Source organism: Nymphalis io, chromosome 22 (assembly GCF_905147045.1).
Source record: "Nymphalis io chromosome 22, ilAglIoxx1.1, whole genome shotgun sequence".
NCBI lineage: Eukaryota > Metazoa > Arthropoda > Insecta > Lepidoptera > Nymphalidae > Nymphalis > Nymphalis io.
The window spans coordinates 4,697,828-4,715,343 of NC_065909.1; the positions used below are offsets into that span (position 1 = coordinate 4,697,828).

A 17,516-nucleotide genomic window follows, 5' to 3' on the forward strand; every position below is an offset into this window, starting at 1 on the left:
TAGTACGTACAATGTTACCGATTCAAAACTCATTAGTTTTATTTAGAAAGCTTTTGAAAACGATTGACATTAAAATGAATCTAGAAGACTTTAACTATGGCTAAAATTATATTATAATATTAGTAAATACAATTTTATGTTTAAGTTAATATAGACATAAAAAATAACACCTAAATGACTTCATATTTAATCATACTAAACTATATTTAATTTAAAACATTATTGTACATTTGAGAATCTCTTCCCTTAAAAATCAAATGTTATAATTAATAATCTTTACAATACATTAAAACAGTCCAAATGTGTTAGTATCATAATAATATTAGAAATACATAAATCTTATATATTTGTGGAAAATATTAAGATTCCCCCATAACTTTTATCTATAATAATTAATCGATTATTAGAATATTTGACAATTATAATTGCATTACAAATGACAAATTAAAATGATGATAAACAATTCAGAAATGTTTAAGTTTAATTTAAACAACTTGAATCATAAATGCATTTTCACGGTGGTTCTATATGACACAGGTAAATAATAATGATAATTGGTGCCAATTTCAACTTTTTTTTCTCTATCATAGTTTAGTCTCAGGCTTGGGGCCCTGCTTCCTAAAGCCTCGTCTTCTCCTGTCGGGGCAGGCGTATACGTTTTCATTGTATCGTTCGTCCTGTCTCATATCTGGTCGGTACTGGAACCCGTCGCCGTATGTCGGGGGCTGTATTTGTGAGGACGCTGAACAATTAGAACGATTATCGCTGTCATTGTCAGCGCTGTCAACGTCACCTGGATTATATGAAATAAGATATTAATTATAAGATACCACGTCAGAAAAGAAAAAATTGAGTATTTTTTGTAAATTACTTAATATTAATAATATTTTAACTATGCTTGATATACTAATGAATTACTTTTTATTTTAATTAGATAAATTTACATTACTTTTACTTAAAAACCTATTTAAATTTTATTCCTAGCATGAACAAAATCACATATTTTTACGATTGATGAAAACTAAATTAAAAAGTACGTGAAAATATAATACGCGAATAAAAGTAAAATTACCGTCACTACTATTATTGCTGGGAACGTGCGTGTCCCGCAGTCGCGGTCTCCGTCGCCAGTAGCGGAATTCGCGCGGGAGCGTGTACGACCGCGGCAAAGATATCTGAAGATAAAACAATATTTATAAAGCGAGAAAAATAATATGTATAATGTAATAATGTTAAAAAATAATTATTGAGATACTTAAAGTTTATTTAGTTAAACATTTGTATGTTCGACTCAAACAAATGTCATGGATACGTTTATATATTCGAACGTTAAGACATTGGTACTGAAAAATATATAAACATTTCTTCGACGTCAACGCACTACCAACCAAGGAATCTATGGATGTTTGTGATGTACTTGAAATTACAATAGGTCATTTACCGTTCAAACTGGAAAATAGTAATAAAGAACATAAATTGACGTGTGGGGTGATTTTCTGTTTTAAAATTTTATATATATATATATATACGCCCATAGACATTGGCATTGTAAGAAATGTTAACCATCGTTTACATCACCAATGCACCACCAACCTTGGGAACTAAGATGTTATGTCTCTTGTGCCTGTAACTACAAAGGCTCCCTCACCCTTCAAACCGGAACACGACAATACCAAGTACTGCTGTTTTGCGGTAGAATATCTGATGAGTGGGTGGTGACGAGCTTGCACAAAGCTCTACCACCAGTAAACCACCACCAACCATCAGAATATACAGTTTATCGAGATAATGTATTTTATATAAAATGGACGTCCTTATTGCAAAAGACAAGTCGACACAGGCGTACAACCTAGTTGCGCCGTGTCATAGAGTTAGTCTATCGAACATCAATACTAAGTCCGTTGGGTGTAGGGGCGCACCTGGCTGTCGATGTCGCTGGGCGGGCGCGGCGTGTCCCGCGCGCGCTCGCCCGAGTCCGAGCCGCTGCTCGCCGCGCCCGCGCCCGCCGCCCCCGCGCCCGCGCCCCCCGCCGCGCCCAGCCCGCTCTCCTCCTTCTTCCTGTTGCTGCAGCGACACGAAACAGCGCTTTGATGAAAAACATTAAGCACTGCTAGATTGTCCTTTCCTTGGTTCAAGTCTTATAAAAATGTCACTGGAAACTTTAAAATAGATTATTTCGAACTGTTATTGTTGAAATTAAGAAAATCTTTATTATTTCTTATCGATGAAATTTAATAATCTTTCGTTCCTTTAAATAAAAGTATACTACTTCACTCAAGTACCTCCACGACAGCACCTCCTTAAAAGCACTTTTGAATTATCATTTTACAAGATAATTAAACAATTAACACACTTCGCTCGGAAGAACTGGCAAATTTAATATTCGTTACCATTCATCATCACAGGATTATCCCTTATATCATTACATACAAAAATTGATTTATATGAAAATTAACGAATACTAATTTAACGATTTTTTATGCCAAAATAATAGTTATTTATAAATCGGTCAATGAAAAATTGAAATATCAGGAGCAACTTACGAGTAGGGACCACCCCAGTTGCAGCATACTTGTCTAGTACAGCCCTCTAAATAATGCGGCGCCAGTAATATCTCCGGCGTCCGGCACCGCTGCATCTTTCGTAACTGCTCCATCTTCTTACCCCCCAACCCTGGATAAGGGAACATCCTATCACAGTTTTGATTGTACTGGTTACAACTGCCAACCTCATTGTATATACTCCTTATATTCTCCATACCCTGGACGTTTGCCAAACTCTGTAATGCTGATACATATTCCTCTTTATTTTCACCAAATTTTCTATATACGTTTTGACCGTTATCTTCACAATATGCGGAAAAATCGGCAATGTTTTGTCTGTCATCTGAATAAATGTTTGATGGATTCTGTGTTTGTAATCTGTTATTATTCTGAGCTGCTGTTTCATAATTGTTCGTGCTCACATCTGGTAGATAATTTCTTGGACTACTGTTCAGAACATTTCTGGGGCTTCGACAAACGTTCGAATCGTATTTCCTATTTTCGCTGATAGCTAAATAGTTTGGGGATCTCAGTGGAGCTCTGTTAACTTCGCTGCGAAGATTCGAAGGATTCTCATAGAATGTTCTCGAATCTTGACTGTACATGTTCTGGACGCGTATCTTGATGTCAGTATTGGAATTATCGTTGTTTTGAAAATTTGAGACGTTGTATTCTGGTTTTATTTCCGTGTATGTCGGGTAAAGGTTGCACGTGTGGGGTAAGACTGGGTAATTTTGGTAAGAATGTGTCATTTCTATACTAGGCCATGCGGGCGGTTCAGCGTGCGTTTTAGCTCTGGGTATCGGCTGTCTCTGTAAGCTACTGTATATTTCTTCAGCGGCCACTGGTGTTGTTTTGGCTAATTTCCCTTGTTTAATTTCCTCTTCAATAACTCTCAGTTCGGCAAGTTGCTTTTGTTTCTTTTCTTGAAGTTTCTGCTGTATGTTCACGCGGGACCCTACACTTGAACCCTCGTTTTCTGATGAGCCACCCTGAAGAGTAAACGCTTATTAAGTCTACGGTAAATCAGATGCTAGGGAACTGTATAATACATAAGTCAGATGAAATTTTATAATGAGTCTCTTTTACTTGAAATTATTTATAAATTATTGTTATTGAAATATTTTAAGTCTTCTCATTTATCTAATTTAACATTACTCCAGATAAAAATATTAGTGATAATAATATGAATGACTTGCTTAGAGGTTATTTGCCCCTGGTATGTCGTAAGACATGTATCAGAAACCACTCATATCATAGACCAAGCAGAAAGGGTTAAAGCACATAAACCTTGTCATAGTATAAACAATAAAGCGTATCTCACGTGGTGGTGGTGGGCAGGCAACGGTCGACGCCAGAAGGCTGCTGGGGGCGCCGCGGGAGGTACAGTGGGAGGCGCGGCGGGGGGAGGTACGAAAGACGTTGGCTTCTTCTTCTTGCGACACCCCGCTGCGCTATAACACATACAAAACAATCAATAAACAAATTTCTTCACATCCATTCTAAAGGTACCCAAATGATACTGCTTATCGAAAAGATTATCGAAGTTATTTCATTTTTAATTTAAGTTATTTCATATTTATTTCGCTGAAAACTTCTTGAAAAGTGTTATATAGTTTCCCCACACATTTGGAATCTTCGATTATACTCTTTTTTATAGTACAGGTTAGTATAGGTAGGCGGACGAGCATATGGACCACCTGATTGTAAGTGGTCACCAACGCCTATATACATTGCAATTGTAAGAAATGTTAACCATCGCTTACTTCACCAATGCGCCACCAACCTTGGGAACTAAGATGTTATGTCCCTTGTGCCTGTTATTACACTGGCTCACGCACCCTTCAAACCGGAACACAACAATACTGAGTACTGCTGTTTTGCGGTAGAATATCTGATAAGTGGGTGGTACCTACCTAGACGAGCTTGCACAAAGCCCTACCACCAGTGAACTCTCGCATTCAGTATTGCAAAATTATTTCTTATTTCACCATGAATACATCCTGCCGTATTCCAATGCTTGTGGGAGGTATACCTTTACATCATTTTACATCTGACACTAGTATAATACCCATGCATCTTCATTCGTGTGTATCTGTAGTGTGTATTGTATGTATTCGTGCGCGTGTATATGTGTATATTGCTAGATACAAAAAAATACGCGGGCTTAATTCTTACCTATTATTTACTGGGTTAGAGAACCTACAATTAAATACACCTGGTATAGCGGCATTGTCTGCCTGGCTGGGTTTACCTGAAATAAAAGTTAAAAATCGTAAATTATTCTTTAATATATTTTACCTTTTAAAACTGGAGCATATTCAAAATTAGAGGGATAATTTTTAAATACCGTTTTTATTTTGCGATGAAGCATTTGTACTATTCGTTCCTTGTTGGTGCTCTCCTAACATGTAGCCAAGTCTCCGAACGTGAAAATATCTATAAAAAGGGGTATAATTAGTTTACCGTAACAGCCTGTGAATATCCCACTGCTGGGCTAAAGGCCTCCTCTCCTCTTTTTGAGGAGAACGTTTGGAGCTTATTCCACCACGCTGCTCCAATGCGGGTTGGTGGAATACACATGTGGCAGAATTTCAGTGAAATTACACACATGCAGGTTTCCTCACGATGTTTTCCTTCACCGTAAAGCACGAGATGAATTATAATCACAAATTAAGCACATGAAAATTCAGTGGTGCTTGCCCGGGCTTGAACCCACGATCATCGGTTAAAATTCACGCGTTCTTACCACTGGGCCATCTCGGCTAATTAGTTTACAGAACATAAGAATTAATTTTCTAAAAGGAGGACTTGCAACGGTTGGCGACGTTTACTTTTTCAAAACTGCGGTCAATCTGCGGAGATCCACTAAGCTAATACTTTTAGTAGGATTTCAAACTGGGCAAGGCGTTGTAACTAGCAAGCGGAGGGCCGGGCAGTACCTGTAGTAGAGCATCATAAAGGCGAGTCCGGCGGCGGCGGCGGCGGCGGCCCCGGCGGCGGCGGCGGCCGGGCGCAGCGCGCCGCGCCACGACCACCACCACGCCGTCACCAGCACGCAGTTCTCCACGCACATCACGCAGTAGAACACCACCTGGCCGACGAGACCTCTACTTACTCACGGAAGACTAATTTGGGGGAGTTGTGTTTGTGTTGTTAAATATATTCATATTCCATATAGACGTTTGTATGTATGGTTTAAGTTCATAACAAATTTTTGGGAATCTTTCAAGAGAGTGTAGCTGTAGACTAGTATGAGATACTATGACTAAAGATGGTTAAGCAAAAGTCGGTGTTGAAAATTTATAACAAATATAATTTAATTGTCTATCTTTATATGAGTATTTATATAAGTTATATAGGAAATAGTATATTCTCGTATGTATATAATGTCAGTGAGGTGCAAATATAATTTACTACACATACAATAGCAAAAAAATAATGTGAGTATAATTAGGAAGATGTAAATTAAAAAATATATATATTTTTTTGTACTAAAATAATCTTTACACAATTATAATAACATTTGTGAAAAAATATGATTATATCATGTAAACTTATAAGCAAATCAATTTGGGCGCTCTCGTATAATTCTTGCTCTGTCCGAGTTTTGACTGTGACGTCACATCACCGGTTCGTTATTGCGGGCGACTCTTTTGCGATACGCGCGATGTTAATTTTTTATTTATTTTATCTTTCTTTGTGATTTGACGCCCCACATATGTTCTTTTACTTATAATAATATTAGAACGATTATTAATATATTATTTTATGCTAAAATCAGAGCAGTATTTTCACGTAGACTAACAAATAATCTACCGAAAGTCGATTTTTTCACAAATCACTCGAAATATATTAGTGACCTTATTATTATTGCTTATTTTAATATTTTGTTAATGCAGTTGATCATAACTGGATCGGCAATAAGTCTGTATTCTTCATGTAGATACTAGTGCTTTCCGCTTTCGATAGAAGATTATCCGTAGCAGCCTGTGAATGTCCCACTGCTGGGAATCTAAAGGCCTCCTCTCCTCTTTTTGAGGAGAAGGTTTGGAGCTTATTCCACCACGCTGCTCCAATGCGGGTTGGTAGAATTCACATGTGGCAGAATTTCAGTGAAATTAGACACATGCAGGTTTCCTCACGATGTTTTCCTTCACCGTAAAGCACGAGATGAATTATAATCACAGATTAAGCACATGAAAATTCAGTGGTGCTTGCCCGGGTTTGAACCCACGATCATCGGTTAAGATTCACGCGTTCTTACCACTGCGCCATCAGATTATATCGATATAGAATATAATATACATTTCTTACATTTTAATTTTACGTACACAGTTCGGGGTGCGATAGATACGATATAGAGCCACGGCATATTATTGTAAATTTTCCTCTAATGAAAGTACAAATAAAATTAACAACCTCGAATGTGAAGGCTGCAAACATACTATGTCATTGGCAGCGCTCATAGCGATGTGAGGAGCCTACTTTTAATGAAATAATCTGTTACCTTTTTTTATGTAAAAGGGGGGCAAACAGGCAGGAGGACTGTCCAAGGACAGTAACATTGGAGTGATTGCAGATGCGTTGTCGGCCTTAAAGGAATAAGTAGGCTTAGGCTTTTCTTGAAGGTTTTTATGACATAACGGTTCGGAAAAGTCGCCGGGTAATATGGTTCCGCAGAAATGGCAGGAAATGCTTTAAAAATAGCGCTGTAGTAGTGGATTTCCAGACATCGAGATGGTATGGATGGAATTTAGAATATAAACGCGATGCCCGGTGGTGAAATTCAGCGCATGGGATTAATCTAAACAGTTCCTCAGATCAATCTCCGTCTCCTCCTCCTCCGCCCAAAGATGAGAGCAGTACTCCATGTGGGGCTGAGTTTTCGCCTTGTAGAATTTTAGGCGAGGAGCTGACGTGAAGTACTAACTTACCTTGTTGAGCACACAAAGCTTTTGAAGGCTAATTTGGCTTCACCTTCATTCACCAAAGGAGTCATTTTAGAAGTCATCGCGAAAACTTGTGTCGAATTGGGGTTGAGTTGTTACAAGTTTGGTTGGCCCCAATCTCAGGCTTTGGTTACTAAAAACTTGTTATTTCAGACACAAGTTTATACTCATCGACCTGTTCCCGACAAATATTAGCACGGCTGGTGTATAAGGCGTCTACAGTGCTGTCGTCTGCCAACATTGAATGATGCTAATTTGCACATGTCATTAAAATACAGAAGAAGCAGAGTAGTTGGCAGCTTTAAGTATAATTATATACTATAACATGGCGATTCAAAAGTCCCTTTATAAGCCTATTTGAATGACATTTGTATCATATGTACTTTATTAGACGACGTATTTGACTTTCAAAGAAACATAATATGGTAAAATTCAATTTCAATGGGTCATAGTCATTAATGATTTTTTCAACTTATATCATTGCTGATACGGCGTTGTTCACAAATCATCTTCAAGATAAACAATAAACCTAAGATTAACATTGAAATGCATTTTTCATCGATAGAAACTCTTATGATAAAGCCGATATGGCGCAGTGGTAAGAATGCGTGAATCTTAACCGATGATCGTGGGTTCAAACCCGGGCAAGCACCACTGAATTTTCATGTGCTTAATTTGTTATTATAATTCATCTCGTGCTTGATGGTGAAGGAAAACATCGTGAGAAAACCTGCATGTGTCGAATTTCACTGAAATTCTGCCACATGTGTATTCCAACAACCCGCATTGGCGCAGCGTGGTGGAATAAGCTCCAAACCTTCTCCTCAAAAAAGGAGAGGAGGCCTTAGCCCAGCAGTGGGACATTCACAGGCTTTAGTGAAATCTTATGACAACACTATCGTTATTCAACGTATCAAGGCCGTTATTACAAACATTCTGAATTATGTTAATATTAAACGAATACCTATAACTAGCCTGTAAAAATTAAATGATTGATCTTAAATCTAAAAACTTATAAATACGACAAATTTGACTACTAAGGTACTCATATTAAAATGCTCATCACGAAAATATCTACTTGTTTTTGTTGATAATATATATAGAAAAAGTATTTTTCCTTAAGTTCTTTTTGTTAAGTTAGTATGCTATGGTACTGTATAATAAATATAAGAAAGTTTGTTTTATACTAACCGAAATATAAATAAAATCAAGAATAACGCGAAAATATAGGCGAAATTGTTTGGGCAAGCGAGCGACGTTGGGCGATGTGACGTCACGCGTCGATCGGTCGCTCCAGAAAAGAATTTAAGAACTCGTAACTATAAAAATTTGTAAAAAAATCATTTTTGCAGATATCGTAACAATTCTTTCGTCAGTATTTTTTTATATTTTAAATATGATTTATTGAGATCATAAAAAAATAAGCTCATCTTCCTAATTGTGCCCTGTGAAACACCCTTGTAGTAAATATTAATATTTTTGATGAATTTGAACTTAAATATAATGACGATATGACAGATATGTTTTAGACTCTTTAGGTTTTTGGGCACTAGAGCATTATACGGTAGTCACTAAGCCACGTAAATACCTATACCACGTAAACAATTTGTGAACAAAGTTAAAAACATCTGAAAATCGAGACATACATTATAAACCAATTTAAGCAATATGTTTCTATTGTTATACAAAAAACTTTCATACACTTAACTAGACAAAGATTTATATTTTAATAACAGCTGAATTAGCAAAGATTAAAATCCGTAACAGCCTGTGAATGTCCCATTGCTGGGCTAAGGCCTCCTCTCCTTTTTTGAGGAGAAGGTTTGTAGTTTATTCCACCACGCCGCTCCAATGCGGGTTGGTGAAATACGCATGTGGCAGAATTTCAGTGAAATTAGACACACGTAGATTTCCTCACGATGTTTTCCTTCACGCAAGATTTACGCATTCTTACCATTGGGCCATATCGGCTTCTAAAATTAAAATAAACTCGGGAAATTATAATACCGCCTACGTTGCAGGACGAAGCGTTGCCATGTAAAAAAAGTTCTTACGTCACAACAATTGTCTTACCATTTTCTGCCTATGGTTGTGTTCCTGCAGATTGATATACGCGAACACGTATACAAAGGCGATTAGAGCTGAGAGGTATGCTTTGCGCGGACGACTTATACGTTCACCGTGGAACACGTTCTTTGGAGATATCAGCCACAGGAACATCGATACCCAATGGAGACCTGATGGAAATATTCAAAAATATGAGGTGGATGAGGCCCGCTAACAAAGCGGACGATATGGGTACATGTAGGATATTATTTCAACATCTCTCTGTTTACTCATTACCCATTTGCGGAGTCTACATAAGATATTGCTCTACTGGTGGTAGGGCTTTGTGCAAGCTCGTCTAGATAGGCACCACCTACTCATCAGATATTCTACCGCTAAACAGCAGTACTTGTTATTATAGTGTTCCGGTTTGAAGGGTGAGCGAGCCAGTGTAATTATAGCCACAAGGGACATAAAATCTTAGTTTCCAAGGTTGGTGGCGCATTGGCTATGTAAGCGATGGTTGACATTTCTTACAATGCCAATGTCTAAGGGCGTTTGGTGACCACTTACTATCAGGTGGCCCATATACTCCTCCGCCGTCCTATTCTATAAAAACAATTTTATTTATGTACCTATTTATGACTTTACATGTGTATAGTTTAGCAACAGTGCTATGTCAATTTGATAGAAATTATTGGAAAAATGGTTGAAATTAAATATTATATGATTTAGTTTTAGTTAAGTCTATGTGTGACATACCTATAACTAAAAACACCCAATATTCATAGACTAGAGCGTAAACGCTGAGAGCACATATCCGAGCCGACACGGTCCCCAAACGCCATAAAAACTGAAAAAAATAATAATGGTAAAGGCACAAAGCTATTATACCTTTCGAAATTTTAGATTAGAACTTTGATAAGCCAATCAGAGACAAATTTGTATTCGTTTTTAGTGGAATTCAATCGTTAACGATGACAAAAACCGAAAGCATTTAGTAAAGAAGTAAAAGTAGAACGTTACTTAAATTGCTAAACAACTTGAAGTACAATAATTTGGTGTACAATAAGGCGTATATATTCTATTATGATGACACATGTGAACATTTTAGTATGAAAAACGTTATAGTGCAAACGTTGGTCTCAAATACGACCTTGAGAATGAATCTCATATCTAAAGAAGCTACACTTAAATATTTCATTAAGTAAGACGTGTTTCTCACTTGAAAGATAACTCCTAGCCAGGTGAGTACGAGACGGTGCACGTTCTGCAGGCGCACGTTCTTGCTGAAGCTGGCCAGCGCCCAGCACACGGAGAACAGCGACAGCGAAGCGGATATCACGTTGAGTTCCGCGAATGCCTTATTTGCTGTAGACAAGTGGAAAATTTTATTCCAATGCCTAAATAAACCAAACAATTGAATATGAAAAAGTTGTTGAATATTTTCGAAGTATTTATTATTTGAGACAATTCATTTGAGCCAAGATGAAAGTACAGGAAAATACATATAAATGCTGAATTTTCATGTGATTTTCTGTTTATAATTCAACTCGTGTTCGGTAGTGAAGAATAATACGGTGATGACGGATGTTTCGGTTGAAATTCTACCATGTGTATATCCATCTAACCACAATGGAGTAGCGTATTGGAATAAACTCTAAACCTTCTACTTTACTTACTACACGGAGGTTATAACTTGCTTCGATGAGTAAAAATTAAAGTCGAGGTAATCTTTGATAAATTAAAAAAAATAAACATAATATATTTATTTTTATCGATATAATCGATTTCCATATAATATGACTAAAGGACAAACATTCAAATAAACATACTTTTAGATTTATAACATTATCAGTAGACCAAAAAAAAAAGTTATTAATCTATGAGTCATAGTAATCTAGGTAGTAAGAATATCAAAACTAAGCTCTAAATTACAAACCTGCAAGCCTACCTGATGGCTCATCAACAGTTGGTTCAGGAGTGATTCCAATCAACTCGTTGGTTGACTGCAAGTCTGCGTCTTTAAGCAATATGTGGAGTTGCAGGAGCAACATCGGCGCTGCCTCACAAAACGCATGGACTAGACGTAACATACCTAAAGAAAATAATTTATTTTATATATTTTTTATGACAAAAACTATGGCTCTCGATGTATGATATATATCACATAATATACACTTTAAGAAATATAAACAACTTTTAACGCCGTTAAACTTGTGCCTGCAATAATGTTGGCTTACCATTTGAACCGAAACACATAAATACAAATTAATTATTATTTGTGGTTTGGCGGCAGAACGACTACTGAGTTGGTTGTTCTCACCCAGGCGAGCTTGCATAAAGCGTATTTCAATTTATTGTTTCTTGGTGGTTGGGCCTTGTGTTAGTCTTTCTGGGTAGGTTTGTCGTACATTCTACCACCAAACATAAATACAACCTACCACCAAAAATAAAATACGTAGTATTGTTTTGTTCCGGTTGGAGAGTGAGAGAGCCAGTGAAACTACATGCACAAGGGACATAGCATCTTAGTTCCCAAGGTTATTTGCAAATTGACGATGTAAGGGATGATTAATATTTCTTACAGTTTTTATGGGCGGTCGTGACGATTTACCATCAAGTGGCACATTTGCCAGTCTGATGACCTATATTCAATAACAAAAAAAAATAAAATTCAAAAAGTGGTTAGCCCTTTTTTAAGGCTCACGATTTATAAGCTGTTGGTCTAGAGAATACTTACAAAGATCGCGTACTTGATGCTTGACCCTTCGTAACTCTACCGGCACGAGAAGTCGCGCATATCGCCACAGCACACCCATTTGTAAGCAGTGCAGGACAATTGGTAGCCAGGGTGGCCGGTCTTTTCGTCCTTCACTTGCCCACCATACGTGAAGGTACCATCGGAGGGATAGAACCTAAAAAAATAAGAGCATTCGTTTGTTTTAACCGGATTGCGCGACAGCAAAGCCGGTTTTGATTTTTTGGGTATTTATGTCGGATTTATACTTTCGAAGTCATTCAAAAACTTCATCAATTTTATTTAACAAAGTCTCTATCGATGAGTCTAAAGTCTGAACTTTAGTTTTGATAATCAATATTATTTACTAAAATAAAGTGTAAAATAATAATTTATGTAATATTAGGTCCATACATATGAAATTGGCGTTTTGTACGGGAGGAATATAAAGTCAATTTTTTTTTGTAAAATATCTTTAATTAATCAAAGTATGCATCGTTGTTATCTATGCACTTTTGCCATCTCATAAGTAGTTCATTGATCCCTTTACTAAAAAAAACCATGGGGCCGAGAATCAATAAATTCTTTGAAGGCGGTTTGGACTGCCGCATCGGAGTTGAATTTTTTTCCTTGTAAGAAGTTATCCAAATTCCGGAAAAAATGGTAATCTGTTGGAGCAAGGTCCGGGAAGAACGGTGGATGTCGCAGACATTCCAATTGTAGCTCATCTAACTTAGTGGTTGTTTGGTGTGCAGCGTGTGGTCTTGCATTGTCGTGAAGCAGCAGTGGCGTAGAGCGATTGACCAATCTCGGTTGTTTAGCAGCTAATTTTTCCTTCAAGGTTTGCAGTTGCTGATAATAGATATCTGCCTTAATCGTTTGGCCAGATTTTAGAGAGCTGTAGTGAACGACACCGGCGCTAGTCCACCAAACACTCACAAGTAACTTTTTCTGAGTCAATTTTCGTTTAGGGCAGGATTTGGCTGGGTCTCCAGGGTTCAGCCATTGCGACGAGCGCTTCCGATTATCGTACAGTATCCACTTTTCATTACAAGTAATGATTCGATTTAAAATCCCTTCATTATTGTGTCGGTTGAGCAAAGTAACACAGCAGTCGACGCGTGTTTGCAAGTTCGATTCACTCAATTCATGAGGTATCCATCGTTCAAGTTTTTTTACTTTCCCAATTTGCTTCAAGTGGAATTATACAGTTTTATCACTTACCCCGAAGTCTGCAGCTATCTCTGAAGTGCTATTTGATGGATCTGCTTCCACAATAGCCTTTAATTCTTCATTCTCCACATTGGTCTCCGTATAGCACGTACCGTGCTTTCTTTTGCGATACCAGCGCCGTACACATCATTAATCCTTCGAGCTGTTTCTGCAGCACTGGTGCCACGGTAGAACTCGTACTCGTAAATATACCGATATTTCATGTTTTCCATTGCGCGGTAATAAGCGACGCCAAAGAAAAAAATAATGAGGAAAAAACAAATGAATGACTGTTTTCAAAACTCAAATGTACCAGCTAAATGAATTTATAAATTTGAATTTGAAATTCTTAACCAAGAGGATTTCAGATCAAAGTGGTCAGTACGACGAAACGCTAATTTCATATGTAGGGACCTAATATTTGTCTATACTACGCTTACATACAATTATCTGTGCGACATTAAAAATGAAAACAGAAAATCGCTTTGCTTAAATATTTAAACATACCTGTGATATTAATAGAGAGGTGACAACTATCGATATAGTGGCTGCAAATGTACATTTATATCCTCGTTCTAATAGTGCATAGCCCATCACTAGATCGAACACGACGTCGCAAAAGTATCCGGCTAGGGATATCACGTTGAACAAAACGTCGCATAGGGGTAAAAACTCTGCCATTTTCTAACATTTCTTCTATTATCTTGATAAATCTTGCATTTCTGTCGAGAATCAATGCAATATTAGTTTTTTTTCATATAAAATATTATAAGTGTGAATCGAAAGTTTTGATTTTATAATTAATATTCATATTTGTATATAATTGTAACAATATTCAAATGAAAAAAAACAATAGCAAAATATAATTTAAAAGAAATTGAAAGAAAAAACAAGTGTTCCAAGTTAACAAACAGCTAATAATTATAGGATATTAAAGATCACGTATATACAGAATACTATGGATAAATTTAACGTATTATTTTTTGAATAAAATAAGTTGCTTTTAAGTTCAAAAACTGTTTAATATACAAAGAATAATATTTAAATGTATTCAAATGAACGTTTCCATAATTTTACGTTGACAAGTCGCGTCAATCGTCATCAACTTGACAGCAAATAGTAAACGTCAAAAAGTTGTTAGTGGGCAACTTGAATTTGTTTGCGATTAAATTACTCATTTAACAGTGCCTTTAACATAATATAATTAAAAATGTCTAATTATACAGATTTAGTAAGTAAAATGGGCAAAGATAGTTCTAGGGCAGCGTGCAAGAAGTGCGGTTATGCAGGACACTTAACTTTCCAATGCAGAAACTTTATAAAAGTAAGTATTTACAAACAAGTTATTGATAGACTTTAGAAGTAGTTATTTATCGTAAATTTATACTATTTAAAGCTTAAACTTTATAACAAATATAATGGAAATCTTAACATATTATTATTTGTATTATTTAACAATGTGCAATGTATATATTTTACTATTTAAAATAATATAAAGTTACAGGAAAAAAGCCAAGATGGCCCAGTGGTAGGAGCGCCTGAATCTTAACCGATGATCGTGGGTTGACCGTCAACCAACTCAAAGGATGAATCTCAACCCACGTTCATCGGTTAAGATTGATGGCCTGGTAAGCACCACTGAATTTTTATTTGCTTAATTTGTGATTATAATTAATCTTGTGCTGGACGGTGAAGGAAAACATTGTGAGGAAACCTGCATGTATCTAATTTCACTTAAATTTTGCCACATGTGTATTCCATCAACCCGACCAGCAGCATGGAATAGAATAAGCTCCAATACCTTCTCCTCAAAAAGGGAGAGAAGTCCTTAACCCAGCAGTGGGACATTCACAGTAGGAAATTTTAATAATAACCATTCCTATTTATGCAAATGAATAAAAGTTAGTTATTAACACTTATTACTTTAAAAAAACTGTGTCACTATTCCAGTATATTGATTGATATGTTACGATTTATATAATTGTGTCCGAGCCAATATGTAACTTTGGTTTGTTCAATATTTGCTAGTCTTTATTTATAAGGGAATAAAAAGTTATTATAATTGCATGTTGTATCATACAGTGCCACAGAAAGCTAGGTGGATGTTAGGACCCCGTGGCAGGCTCTTGAACAGTCTTAACCGGAAGCTTTGCATTTTTTTTTTAAATAGTCCATTAACTGAATTTTTTCTAAAAATATTTCATTTGTTATAATGGGAATTGTAACACAGGTGGACCCCAACAAAGAGATCGTTCTAGATGTAAGCAGTACAAGTAGCGACACTGAGGAAGAATATGCTACTCCTCTGCAAACTTTAAGAGAAGCTGAATTAAGACAGAAGTTGCAAGAAAAGTTACAGAAGGCAAAAGAAAAAAAGAAGAGTAAAAAAAGAAAGAGATCTAGGTATAATTTGTTATGTTGTATGTAGCCTTAACCTTTCTTGTGTATTATTAATTTCTTCAATAATATATTTGTTACCAATTATGTTTAGATTTTTTTTTATAAATAATATTTGCTTCATTGCTTCAAGAAAGTCACATGTTAATTCAATAGACAATAGTCTTCAATGTAAAATGATTACTTAATCATTATAAAATGACATTTGACTGCATTATTTTAATATATGTGAAGTTTCGTTCTTCAAAACTGATTTATATTTCATGGCTTAATTTTTTTTGTCAAAAATTTCTTTCATTTTTATAGTTAAAAATTCTATCAAGAAGGTGGCGTGGAAGATATCTATTTTGAGATAAGTGTGTTTGCACTTTTAAATTGCTGAAAATTCTGTTCTGAGGAGAAGTACTGCATATGTGTACAATAAAGTTTATAAACATATATTTTCTTTATAGATCATCAAGTACTTCCTCGTCAAGCAGTAGCTCATCATCATCAGAGAGCAGCGATTCAGATAAAAAAAAGAAGAAACACAAGAAGAAAACGAAAAAGTCTAAAAAATCTCATAAAAAGAGTAAAAAGTGATTAAAAAATTGATTAAAGATTTTTTAATGTTTCTGCAACAATGTTTAAGATTGTGTTCAATAATAAATTGCCATAAATATATTGATCTGTATTTTTTTATTTGTTTTTTTTTTCATCCCACAATTAATTATTTCAATAAATAACACCAATATAATGGTATTAAGTTGTTCATTATATATTATTTATTTTTTCATTAAAAGTACACCAACATGAATACTTTTTTAATTTCCTTTTTAGTTTTTTCTAAATGTGCAACGTTTTTAATCCAATATGTTATTGGTAATAAAGCATTTATTACATAATTAAGTTTGGTTTTAAATATTTTAAAATTATTTTTATATTAAATTAGAAACTGGTTATTTGACTGACGGGGAACTAGGAATGATATAAAATTATTTTCAATGACTGCAGTAATTTGTTTAATTATCGGCAAGTTTATGGTAAATTTTATTCCATACATTTTGTCTTTTTCGGGATACACGATGATTTATATGGAAGATCACTTTATATATTTATATTAATATTAATGACATACATATGTTTTAAAGTTTGAATTACAATTTGTTAACCCAGCACTATGTGACTTGAATAGAAAGTTTGTTGTTAAAATAGTTTATTTTCCATTTAAGAGTATAATAATTCCTAAAAACTATTATGACTCGTGAGTTACTTAATTAAACTAGTTTATATGACAAATATTTTTTACCTGAATCAGTCGAATTCCTTAAATTATGTAGAAAGTATGTACACAAATTTCACACAGCCACTTTGACGCGTGGGATTAATGAAAATGCAATTAAACTGTTTATTCAACATTGAACTATATTATTAAATATTTTAATTCAAGTAATACACTTTAAAAACTATAAAAAGCTCAATTATTTTGGTTAAGTTGTTAAAAAGTTTTAGTCAAGTTCACGTCAAAAGTTCACAGACTAGAGTTCCATCTAGCGGCCGGTATGTGTACTCATGAAAGCTCGATCGATTGTTTTGTTGCAAACATCAGTCACAGCTCACAGGCTCAGCATGATTAGAATGAACGCA

General features: G+C 35.5%; 2 protein-coding genes across 2 annotated transcripts; one reads left to right on the top strand and one right to left on the bottom strand.

The window, feature by feature from the left end:
- Window positions 1-357: 357 nt before the first annotated feature.
- Window positions 358-17,475, bottom strand: LOC126777158 (uncharacterized). Its single transcript, XM_050500091.1, has 15 exons — window positions 17,179-17,475; window positions 14,001-14,215; window positions 12,285-12,459; window positions 11,496-11,639; window positions 10,767-10,912; window positions 10,304-10,394; window positions 9,569-9,732; window positions 5,486-5,637; window positions 4,894-4,982; window positions 4,722-4,797; window positions 3,868-3,997; window positions 2,544-3,535; window positions 1,920-2,064; window positions 1,073-1,175; window positions 358-793 (listed from the first exon to the last, which is right to left on the bottom strand). Exons 2-15 carry the CDS (start codon window positions 14,172-14,174, stop codon window positions 585-587), a joined length of 2,790 nt encoding a protein of 929 aa, XP_050356048.1. The 5' UTR covers window positions 14,175-14,215; window positions 17,179-17,475; the 3' UTR covers window positions 358-584.
- Window positions 14,613-16,557, top strand: LOC126777279 (protein SREK1IP1-like). Its single transcript, XM_050500287.1, has 3 exons — window positions 14,613-14,817; window positions 15,724-15,896; window positions 16,343-16,557. The coding sequence occupies exons 1-3, from the start codon at window positions 14,704-14,706 to the stop codon at window positions 16,470-16,472; spliced, it is 417 nt and encodes a 138-aa protein (XP_050356244.1). The 5' UTR covers window positions 14,613-14,703; the 3' UTR covers window positions 16,473-16,557.
- Window positions 17,476-17,516: the final 41 nt, after the last annotated feature.

What these genes read in the sequence shown, in the direction of transcription:
- LOC126777158 (XM_050500091.1), bottom strand. Translation starts at nt 14,174, where the DNA reads ATGGCAGAGTTTTTACCCCTATGCGACGTTTTGTTCAACGTGATATCC. An exon ending in ACAACCATAGGCAGAAAATG is followed by an intron (nt 5,638 to 9,568) that starts GTAAGACAATTG and finishes CTCGTCGGCCAG; the next exon opens with GTGGTGTTCTACTGCGTGAT. An exon ending in CCAGCGACATCGACAGCCAG is followed by an intron (nt 1,176 to 1,919) that starts GTGCGCCCCTAC and finishes TTTTATCTTCAG; the next exon opens with ATATCTTTGCCGCGGTCGTA.
- LOC126777279 (XM_050500287.1), top strand. Translation starts at nt 14,704, where the DNA reads ATGTCTAATTATACAGATTTAGTAAGTAAAATGGGCAAAGATAGTTCT. An exon ending in AATGCAGAAACTTTATAAAA is followed by an intron (nt 14,818 to 15,723) that starts GTAAGTATTTAC and finishes ATTGTAACACAG; the next exon opens with GTGGACCCCAACAAAGAGAT. An exon ending in AAAAAAAGAAAGAGATCTAG is followed by an intron (nt 15,897 to 16,342) that starts GTATAATTTGTT and finishes TTTTCTTTATAG; the next exon opens with ATCATCAAGTACTTCCTCGT.